The 12,051-nt window shown below is 34.1% G+C and overlaps 1 protein-coding gene across 5 annotated transcripts in view; it reads left to right on the top strand.

Moving 5' to 3' along the window:
• Positions 1-12,051, top strand: part of Ccdc14 (coiled-coil domain containing 14) — a 92,636-nt gene that overhangs the window by 23,144 nt on the left and 57,441 nt on the right. For 4 of the 5 annotated variants that reach the window (XR_012447970.1, XM_074073306.1, XM_074073304.1 and 1 more), the window contains exons 9-10: positions 2,981-3,122; positions 10,367-10,449. Coding sequence is in view for 4 of the 5 variants with exons in the window: in XM_074073306.1 (XP_073929407.1) it covers positions 2,981-3,122; positions 10,367-10,449 (225 nt within the window). In the remaining variant the exon portion in view is untranslated. Of the gene's footprint in view, positions 1-2,980; positions 3,123-10,366; positions 10,454-12,051 lie in introns of those variants that run through there. The other variant, XM_074073307.1, reaches the window with a different exon arrangement.

The raw sequence follows: 12,051 nt of genomic DNA, 5'->3' as shown, positions 1-12,051 counted from the left end.
ATACCTAGGTGTAAACCTAACAAAAGATGTGAACGACCTCTACAAGGAAAACTATAAACTTCTGAAGAAAGAGACTGAGGAAGACTATAGAAAGTGGAGAGAGCTCCCATGATCATGGATTGGTAGAATCAACATAGTAAAAATGTCTATACTCCCAAAAGTAATCTACATGTTTAATGCAATTCCCATCAAAATTCCAATGACATTCATTAAAGAGATTGAAAAATCTACCGTGAAATTTATATGGAAACACAAGAGACCACGAATAGCCAAGGCAATACTCAGTCAAAAGAACAATGCTGGAGGTATCACGATACCTGACTTCAAACTATATTACAAAGCAATAACAATAAAAACAGCATGGTACTGGCACAAAAACAGACGTGAAGACCAGAGGAACAGAATAGAGGACCCAGATATGAAGCCACACAACTATAACCAACTTGTTTTTGACAAAGGCCCTAAAAATATACGATGGAGAAAAAGCAGCCTCTTCAACAAAAACTGCTGGGAAAACTGGTTAGTCTGCAAAAAACTGAAACTAGATTTGTGTATATCACCCTATACCAATATTAACTCAAAATGGATCAAGGATCTTAATATCAGACCACAAACTCTAAAGCTGATACAGGAAAGAGTAGAAAATACTCTGGAGTTAGTAGGGATAGGTAAGAACTTTCTCAACGGAACCCCAGCAGCACAGCAACTAAGAGATAGCATACATAAATGGGACTTCATAAAACTAAAAAGCTTCTGCTCATCAAAAGAAATGGTCTCTAAACTGAAGAGAACACCCACAGAGTGGGAGAAAATATTTGCCTGCTACACATCAGACAAAGGACTGATAACCAGAATATATAGGGAACTTAAAAAACTAAATTCTTCCAAAACTAATGACCAATAAAGAAATGGGCAAGTGAACTAAACAGAACTTTCTCAAAAGAAGAAATTCAAATGGCCAAAAAACACATGAAAAAATGCTCACCATCTCTAGCAATAAAGGAAATGCAAATTAAATTAACACTAAGATTCCACCTCACCCCTGTTAGAATAGCCATCATTAGCAACACCACCACCAACAGGTGTTGGTGAGGATGCGGGGGAAAAAGGAACCCTCTTACACTGTTGGTGGGAATGTAAACTAGTACAACCACTCTGGAAAAAAATCTGGAGGCTACTTAAAAAGCTAGACATTGATCTACCATTTGATCCAGCAACACCACTCCTGGGGATATACCCAAAAGACTGTGACACAGGTTACTCCAGAGGCACCTGCACATCCATGTTTATTGCAGCACGATTCACAATAGCCAAATTATGGAAACAGACAAGATGCCCCACTAGTGACGAATGAATGGATCAAGAAAATGTGGTATCTATATACAATGGTATTTTATGCAGCCATGAAGAACAACAAAATGTTATCATTTGCTGGTAAATGGGTGGAATTGGAGAATATCATTCTGAGTGAGGTTAGCCTGGCCCCAAAGACCAAAGATCGGATGTTCTCCCTCATATGCAGACATTAGATCAAGGGCGAACACAACAAGGGGATTGAACTTTGTTCACAAGATAAAAACGAGTGCACACAAGGGAGATACGAAGATAGGTAAGGCACCTAAAAAATTAGCTAGCATATGTTGCCCTCAACGCAGAGAAACTAAAGCAGATAACATTAAAAGCAACTGAGGCCTATAGGAGAAGGGGACCAGGAACTAGAGAAAAGGTTAAATAAAAAAGAATTAACCTAGAAGGTAACACATATGCACAGAAAATTGATGTGAGTCAATTCCCTGTATAGCTGTCTTTATCTCAACTAGCAAAAACCCTTGTTCCTTCCTATTATTGCTTATACTCTCTCTTCAACAAAATTAGAGATAAGAGCAAAATAGTTTCTGCTGGGTATTGAGGGGGTGGGGGAGAGAGAAAGGGAGTGGAGTGGGTGGTAAGGGGGGGTTGGGGGCAGGGGGAGAAATGACCCAAGCATTGTATGCACATATGTATAATAATAAAAAAAAAGTACCTGCAATTTTATTTGTTACTTTAAGTAAATACATTTTTAAAAGATTATTAAAAAGAGAAAGTGTTAAGTAATTTGAGTAACGTTATTCTAGAAAATGGTAGAGCCTAGGTCTCTCTGCCTTCAAAACCTATGAGCAAAACTATTCTACAAAGACTGCTTAGTAATCAGGCATATTATTTAACATGTGCATGTACTTTTCATCTGTATATTAAATACTTGTGGAATTGAATACATTTTTGTAATTTGAATATTCTTGCAACTTCTTTGATATCAGTTAATATGTAATTTTGAATATTTTCAGTCCACAGAAAATTTGAATGCTATGAGATGATGAAAATAAAAAGGACAAAAGATCTAATACCTACCTTTTACTTGTGTCTTCTTGCTACTTCTATAAATATCCAGTCTACAATTAATAACAAAAATAGAAGAGTTGTGGCTGGTTGTATTAAATCTACTTTATAAAATCAAGGAGTGAAATCTTGTCATAGCAGACCCTCACTTGATATTTTGCCAAATGAATCACCTATACCTAAAGTAAACTATTTTTTATACCAGGATCAAAGGTTGTGCTGTAAGTGTTAATGTAATCAATTATAGGAAACCCTAGGAGTTCATTGTAGGCCTTTGGTAAGCATGAACTAGGAGATACATATAAACTACTTTCCTGTTTTACTGAAAGAAAAGTATTACTAAATATAGTAGTCCTGAAATTTAAGAATAATCTTTAGTTTACTGGACTTAATTAGTTAATAGCTCCTTGGAACTGTTCCGAGTAAGCAAATACAGGAAACAGGAGGAAGGAAAATGGGATTTGTGTAATAAATTCATAATTGAAGTTATTTTATAGCAAGTATATACATTTATGTAAAGATTTTCTTTTTTAGAAATATGTACTAATAATCTTATCTAAAATCAATTTAAAATGCCGATTTTACTTATTTTTGCCTATTATAGAGGATTCAGAGATTCTGAGGTTGGTAACAGAATTGGAGACATGCTTATCTGGGCTTCCAGTAGTAAATGGAAATACAGATACTCAAGTTGAAATAGCACTGGCCATCCAATCATTAAGAAGTGAAAATGTTCACTTGCGAAGGTAAGAATTACTCTTTGAATATTTTTGTCTGTGGGCAAAAGATGTCCTGTAGCCAAACCAAGATGTCAAGTGAGAGATTTCTAGGACTTCATAAGAAAAGTAGGTTTGCATTCTTACTTTATTTCTACTTTTTCTTCCCAATTTTACAAGATTTCTAGTATTCTCTAATTCATCTATTACTTCTGCCTACTAGTGTGTAGAAGGGAAATGAAGTGCTTTAGTATAGTTACCATGTTAGTGTAGGCTATGCTACAGTAACAGACTTCTAAAACTCAGTGCCATAGCAAAACAAAAGTGTGTTTCTCCCTGACTCCAAGACTAACATGGGTTGCTGGAGGTTCCTTTTCATTCTGTGACCCAGGATATAGGCCCCCTCTCCTTCATGAATCTACTGCATGTGTTTTTCTAGGTAAAAGAATGCATGAATTAGTAATAAATAGAGCATTTACATGCCTTGGATCAGAAGTGATTGTCTCACTATCATTTAGTACCTTGTAGCCTAAAAACAGACTATAAAATGGCCATTTCTAAATATAAAGGTCTGGAACATAGAGTTTTCCCATTCTTCCCTATATTCAGTAAGGAAAGGAGAACCTGATATGGGTGGGCACTGTTAGCCCCAGCCCACATAGCCATAGGGAAAAAACTCATTTAAATTTTCCTTTTTTTTTGGCATCTTGTTGGAAATATATTCTTAATCTGTTTAGCAAAGATGTAGACCAATGATCTAATCTTGAAGTGCAAATGAAATCACCAATATATTACCAGTACTATCTTAACTTTGAATGTTTCAGTGATGACCACCAAGGCAACACTCCAGTGATCTGTTTATTAATGTCCTTTTTAGAGAAATGGAGTACATTTTCAAGCAGGTGCTTCTGTGGAACTGCATTGTGAATATGCTCTGAGTAGGTTGTGACAGTTGCCTGGCTACAGACACTGTCTAGATGGGACCCACCTGCACAGATTTTTCAGGAAACTGGAGAGCAATAAAATAGGGTTCTAGTTAGAGAGTAGCTTAAATTTACAGATCTGGAGCCTACACAAGCATGATACCTACTGAGACTTATTTGCTTAGAATTATTTTTCTAGAGATTATTAGAATATTTATCTGTGTATATACAGATATGTGTATACTTTTATACACACACACACATACACACACGGTTACTGAGTTTGAATTCTAGTTATATTGTTCTTCATTCCTGACCTAAAAGACCTATACAACAGTATTAATTTTTCAAAACCAAAACGAAAAATAAATGACAATAATGGACAATATGGTAATGAACAGCAGCTACTGTGTTTGTTATGTGCCAGACTTTTGTCCTTTATCTGTGCTATCTCTTTAAATCTTCATGACAGCTTTGTGAGGTGAGCACTATATTATTTTCAGTTACAAAAGAGAAAACCAAGGCCTAGAGAGGTTAACTAATTGGCCCAAGGTCCCATATCTAAGAAGTGAAAGAGTTAAGACTCAACCCCAAAGTGATTTGATTTTTGATTGCAAAAATCCTAACTTGTAGACTTTTATACTGTCTATTAGAAAATGCATCACTATTTTGGTGTATTTTATAGAACAAAAGAATAATAATATAAGCCATTCAAAGTAAACAAGTATGTTATTTAAAGAAACAATAATCTAATAATGAGTTTCTTAAGCATACTGGAGCTCAGTCTTAGAATAGTATTTATTTTAACATTGTCATCATGGAAATATCAGTGGTTCTTATTTCCATTCCTTAGAACATGTTAGAATTGGCTTAGGAACTTATTTGTAAGTCATTCAAGGAAACAAGACACTATTTTATTGGCCACCAATTATTTGTTTTAATTTTTTTAAAGGTATTAAACTAATTTATGTCTAATCTAATTCTTTATACTTAGCACTTGAGCTTTTTGACTGTCCTTAGAGGCAAAGAGTGTAAGCATGCTCTTGTCACTGCTGTTCACTTGGCCTTTTAAAAGTAAAATTGCTGAAAGATGAAGAATTTGTTAGATATGCTCCTTTTAGCAGAATGAGGTTTCCAGCAGTAGTGTAGGGATTTTTGTGTCACTTTATAGTCTTTTATTTGGAAAAACTCATTCATAATTACCATTAAAAAAAAAACTACAATAAATATGCTCATTCACAAGTGCTTTTCAGGGCTGGGCATGGGATGTGTGTCTATAACCCCAACTACAAGGGTGGCTGTAAGTCCTAGTGTGAGACTACTCTGGGCAAAAAGTGTGAGAGCCTATCCAAAAGATAACTAAAAACAGGCAATAAAGAACTGGACTTGTGACTCAAATGGTAGAATCCCTGCTAAGCAAGCATGAGGTCCTGAGTTCAAACCCCTTACTTACTGCTTAAAAAAGAAAAAAAATAGTTTTCATAATTTTCAATTAAAACTTTTTTCTGTTTATACATTTGGAGCTATGTGTTTCTTTTTAGCCAGAAAAGTGATATTTTGTTTGTTTTAGCACTTTCTCTAAGTTTATTGCCATCTTGTAACTGGGAGCATTATTTCTATGTCATTTTGATATTACTGACATTTTGAAATGGATTGTTCTTATGTGATACTTGTAATATAGTTGCCTAATGTTTAGGCTTCCTGGTCTCACCCACTAAAGGTCTGTAATTCCCCACCAATTTTGACCCACCAAAACTCCCAAACACATTTCCAATATCCTTGCTGGGGATTGGATATTACCTCCTATTAAGAATCATTAATCTAGAGGACACTTTAATATGTATAAGACAACATAGAGATAATGACCCCTTCATAAGTGTAGTCTCCAATATTAAGACCATTAGGTACCCATGCAAAACAAAAAAGTGAAATGGGAGGAGTCAAGGATGGCATTAAGGTTATTGTCTTTATAATTTGACATATGGTATATAATTCCTCTAGATGGGAGTTATAAGAGGAAGAATTGATTTTTGTTTTCAGTTTACTTTTTAGTTAGGAGAGGTAATGGGAGAACCTGTGAGTTAAGATTTAGACATTCTTAATGTGCCATTTAGACCATCTGGAGATAGTTATGCTATGTCTGGAGCACAAGAACAAGATCCAGGATGGAAATGTATACTTGGGGGTTATTGAGCTTTTTCTGTGAATCTGCCATTGCTGTAAGCACTGGAGACAATAGTGATTGACATGTTGTCAGTATGTAAGTGGTAAATTCACCAAGAAGGTAATAGAATGTGAACATAGTAAAGGGTAAATTGCTAGGGAATAAGAGGTTACAGGGAAAGGACAGGAAGAAGAGCTATGGAAAGAACTTGAGAAGGGCCACCAATGGAAGTAGCAGGAAAACTAAGCGTGTGATGTTACAAAAGGCATGGGAAGAAAAATTTGTAGAGAAGATCTGTATGTAACATTCAAAATAAACATGTAGTACATCCCAAGACGAATCACCCAAAGAAAATCCAGGAAAACTTGAAACTGTTCCATAGTCTTGAGTAGGATCTAAAGGAGAGAGAGAGAGAGAGAGAGAGAGAGAGAGAGAGAGAGAGAGAGAGAGAAGTAAAGCTGTACAATTCAAGATGACATGATGCTCTTTGTAGACAATCTATGAAAAAGAAACTAGAATTAATAAATGAGCTTAGGTTGCAGGATATGAAATCAGGATATAAAATAGTATTGTATTTCTATGTACTAGTAATAAAAATTTGAAATGAAATTTAAAATCAGTAATATTTATAGCAGTAGCAAAATAGGAACAGTTAACAATTTGATAAAAGACATATAACAAGCAATTCATTGAAAACTATAAATATTGGCTGAGAGACATAACAACCTATATAAGTCAGAGACAAACCAGATCCATAGAGGTAAAACTTAAAGTTATTAAGATGTTAGTTCTCTCCAAATTGACATAAGTTCTTTGTAATGCCAGTGAAAACCCAAGTATGCTTTTATGAAGAATGCAAATTCTAAAATTTACATGTAAATTCAAAGAATCTAAAATAACCAAGATAATTTTGGGACATTCAATTTTGGTATTTTAAATTTTAAGACATAAAATAACAATCGAGGCAGTGGGGCATTGGTGGAAAAGTAGACAGATGAGTCATTGATACAGAAGAGAGTCCAGAAATAGACTCTAAATCAGTGGTTAATAGATGTCATCCAGAAAGGGAAGGTTATAAAAAAGAGTATGAGAAAACTTGAGGGTGATGAACATCTTCCTGTGGTGATGTTTTACTGTATCATGTCAAAAATATATAAAAATTATACACTAAATGCAATTTATTATAGATAAAGTTTTATCTCAAAGCTATATAAAAATGAATGAGTTGAAAAAATATTTGCCTAACTATAAGCAGTTCCTTTCCTTTGTTAAAATGAAGTATATTTAAATTTATATTTTAAAATAGCATGTGTAAAATCCATTTTTAAAAGATTATTTTTGTTATTTTTTATCACTTAAAAAAATGGAACAGTCAGTTTTAAAAAGCCAGGCCCTGAAAGCAGGGAATGATAGAGAAAATAGTAGCTAGTGGTACAGTTAGGCTGGTAGGAGGAGTTTCATTCTGCTTAGTTCCAGGCACAGGAACCAGCAAAATCTCAAAAGCTACAGATACAGAACTAAAGGGAGTGGGATAGGAAGAGTCCTTGGGATCGAGGAGGAGATGGGATCTGGGATACAGGTGAGACTTCTCTTTCTCAGATTAAAGGAAAGAACTGAGGATCATACAAATAAATTGGTATACCTTGGGATTGAAGGATAACAGTTTATCTTTAAACTGCATTATCTTTAGTGAAAATAGGACAGTATCCTACTGAGAGGAGGAAGGTAGGGATGAGACACTTGTAACAAGTGATGAGAAGTTTAGATTGGCTAATGTTTGAGAAGAGAAGAATCTGACCACGGACATAAAAAAAAATTGTCAAGCATAGCTTTTGTCATGGTCTGTGCACTTGCTGATTTCCTGGAAGATAACAAAAGAAGCATTCTGTTTGGTGTTCTGGGTCACCAGTCTGTGCTACCTTTTCTGGATATGCACTTTGTTATGAAGGGGAAACCTTTTTAGAAAATCAAAATTCTGTTGTTCTACAGCTTGCTCTTTTTCACTTCATTGTATGTCTTGGAGATCTTTCCATATGTCTCATTCTTTTTAATACCTGTGTATTAATATTTCACTGTATGGTGTACCATAGCTTATGTAGCATTTTAAGTTGTTTCCAACTTCAAATTAACTAATATAATACATCTCTTGATGTACTTTATTACAAGGTTTTAGGTACTTTTGTACATGTACAGTTGTTTCTAAGGTTTAATAGCCTGTAGGTAAAATTATTTTTTCTGAGATTTTGAACATTTTACAGTTTAGATATTGCCAAATTGTCATTTAAAATGGTTATAATAGACTCTCACTAATTGATATAATTGATTTCCCTATACTGTCACCAGTGAAGAGTATTTTTAAAAATTTTTATATTTTTATTAATATTTTTGACTCACTAATTTTATTTTCCAAAAAAGTATTTTTTTATAGCTTCAGTATCTTCCCCTCAAAATTAAGACCAAAAATAAAAATTGTAATACTTAGAACTGGATCACTTGACCTTTTCTTTTTTCCTCCCAGTTCAAAATGTCTGCATCTGTTAATAGCTTGCATTCCCTTGGAACTGCAGTTAAGCCCTGCACATTCATTGCATTGGAGCACAACCTCAGCACAATCTTTGTGGTTTTAGCCTTCTTCTAGAAAATTGATTTTTATCTGCCCAGAATAGCCACTTTGCTTCCAATCATAGTGGCTCTTTCCTTAGGCATACAGGGAATCCTTGTCCTCCTTATGCTGGGTCACTTTGTCAGCCTGAAGACTGACAACCTTCTTAGAAAACGTCCTTCAAGTTTTAGGTGCATTGACCATCTTTGCAGTAGAATTGTTTGCACATTGGAAACAGGAGATCTGGTGTTTGAGCTCTTCCTTTTATTAATATTTTTATCGACATTTTAATCAAAGAATCTCCTTGTTTCAAGTTTGCAAGCTAAGTATTTTCTAAATGCTTATAGGTCCTTTCTATTTCTTTTGTGAATTACCCATTTTATCCTTTGTTACTTTTTACTAGGTTGACTTTCTTACATTTGAAGTAGCTCTTTAAATGTGATGTTTGTATTCTTTGCCTGTCATGTATGTAGGAGGTGTTTTCTTCCAGACCTTCAGTTCTAGAAACAAGTTCTAAATTTTGATGTATTTAAATCCATTATTCATTTCCTTGGTGGTTGCTAGATTTTGAGTCTTGCTTATAAAGGTTTCTTACTTAAAAATTATTTTAGATTTTCCCTTAAAACTTGTATAGTTCAGTTTTATTTGTGTAATTCCCATTTAATTCAGAATTAATACATGTGGATGTTATGAGGTAAGTTACCATCATTTTAGATTCAGTAACAAAAAGAAATACTTTAATGCAGAATGTTTTCAGGTAAGCAATTCTGGAAAGATACTAGAGATAACTTTGTTTTTCTAAGCAATACTTTCTTAGGAGAAAATGAGACACATATATTCCTGTTTGTGAAGCAGTTACATATCACAGAGGTCAGTTTAGAGCAAAGTTGCTATTAATCTTTTTTTTTCTTTTTTTTTTGTGGTGCTGGGGTTTGAACTCAGGGCCTTGTGCTTGTAGGCAAGTGCTCTACCACTTGAGCCACTCCACCAGCCCTAAAGTTACTATTTATTAACATTCTCATTAAGTAGCCATTAACTTTTCTGTCAAATAAGGAATTTATTAGAAGCATACACTTGTGTTTTCCCAATTTTGTCAGTGTGTGACAAACATTAAGCAGAAAGTCTAATAGCAGTCAGTGCCTTAAGTATTTCACTTCATAGTAATGACAGATCTTTTAAGAAGTATTGTTAACTACAGTAATGAAGATGCTTTATATTTTTTTGTTTTGTAAGAGGTGGTAAAAGGGTAAAGAAATAGTGGGGAAAAAAAAAACAGTCCTCAACGTAATCATTGAAAAGAACCGAAAAAGGAAAGAGAAGGCAAAGTTAACCTTTTTCTAGTGAGGGGAGTTTTTAATGCTGTTATAAGTAGTCATTCAAAAATTATCTCAGGCTCCTGGTTTTGTTGCTTTTTCATTTAGGTTTGTCTTTTGGGATATGAGATCGATTTCTGCTGATCCTCTGGGTAGTGTTTGTGTGTCACTGTCTTTGTTTTGTTTTTTTTTTTTTTTTGATAGACTGTCAAATGTATACTACTAAGTGGCTTTGGGATTTTTGCATTCATAGTTCTTAATATTTCCTTTAGGCAATTGAGAATTTTGAATCAGCAACTCAGAGAGCAAGAAAAAACTCTAAAGGCATCTGGTACTATGAAATGCAACCTTGAATGTAGGTAAAAGAACTTTAAGGATTGATGTTAAAGTCTTTGTGGCTCTGGAAATGTTGATAAAGAATTCTTAATTACTTTGTCTAAATGGATTTTCTTTTTTAAAACAACTTTGGAAAATAATAATACTCCATATTAAAATAGTGCAGAAAAATAAAAAATCAATGCCATAATTTCCCAATAACACACCTCTATTAAAGATAATAGAACTATATATGTACTTTTTGTTTTTAAAAATGAGATTGTACTGTATGTATTCTTCCAAAGCTTACATTTATTCACTTAAAATACAGTGGACACTTTTCCCTATCAAAATATATAAATATGCTTTCTTTAATGACTGCTTAAATAGTTATTCTGCTTGTGTGGCTCCATATAGTGTAGTTCACATCTTCTGAAAGACATGTGGGTACTTTCATCCCTTCTCTCCGATACAAACAACAGTGAAACAAAAACCCTTACTTATACATACGTCTTTGTGTGTAGATGTGAGCATTTTTACAGGATATGTTGTAGCAGTAGAATTGATGAGCCACAGGGTACATGCAGTTGCAGTTTTGGCAGATGTTGCCAGGTTGTTCCTTCTTTTTTTGTTTTGTTTTGAGCTGGGTCTCATTATGTTGACCAGGCTGGTTTCAAACTCCTGGGCTCAAGAGATCCTCCCTCCTTAACCTTCCTAGTAATTGAGCTTTGTCTTTATGGATCACAATGTTTAATAGAGGAAAAAAAAAAAAACTGTAGTAGTATCAGAAAAAAAGGTAAGAACTTTTTTTTTTTTTAAATGGTATTAGGAGCTTTTCCTAAGCCACCGAACACAAAGAATACAAAGAACAGATTGATAAAATATGTCTCCAGTATTTCTTTTTCAATTTCTGAATAGTAAAATACATTTACAAAGCATCAAAAAAGGGGAGGGGAATTTTTTGCAATATGTGCTGTGACAGAGGCTTGTCTTAGTACATAAATGTCTCTTATAAAGCAATAAGAAAAATATGAGCATCAGGAAGAGCAAGTACTTCATGAAAGTGTAAACTTCACCAAAGTAATTTCAGTTAGATCACTCTGGTTCCACTATAAATTAGATGGGGCTAAGGGGAGGATAAGTGAGAGGAGACCAAGTAAAGGAGTAGGGAGATCATTGGTTGCCATTGTAAGAACCTTTTCTCTTTTCATTCTCTTACTTACCTTACTGAGATTTTCTTTTTTTGAGAGTATTTATTGCTGTTTATAATTACTGGTTTAGTACTAGCTCCATGAGAACAGAGACCATGTCTATATTGTTTACTTCTGTACAAAAAGATTCTAATACAGTTCCTCACACATGGTAAGCATTCACTCAAGAGTGCATTTGCTAAATGAATGGTGCCATAAAAGAGAATGGGTTAGGTCTATGTGTTGATACCTAACAGTCTTACAGGAGAGAAAGGCAAAGTTAGAAACTGTAGGTTATATTATGATTCTTTTTTGTTTCAATATATGTATATTTTATATAAAATATTATATGAAAAGTCTTTTCCAGAGAGATAATCTAAATTAATAGTGATTGCCTCTGTGAGGAAAGCTGGAGTATGGGAAAGGGATCATTTTGTAGCATTGGTATTTTG

This window comes from Castor canadensis, chromosome 5 (genome assembly GCF_047511655.1).
Source record: "Castor canadensis chromosome 5, mCasCan1.hap1v2, whole genome shotgun sequence".
Classification (NCBI taxonomy): domain Eukaryota; kingdom Metazoa; phylum Chordata; class Mammalia; order Rodentia; family Castoridae; genus Castor; species Castor canadensis.
The sequence above is the reverse complement of the archived record's forward strand: the minus strand, read 5'-3'. Positions and strand labels throughout refer to the sequence as shown.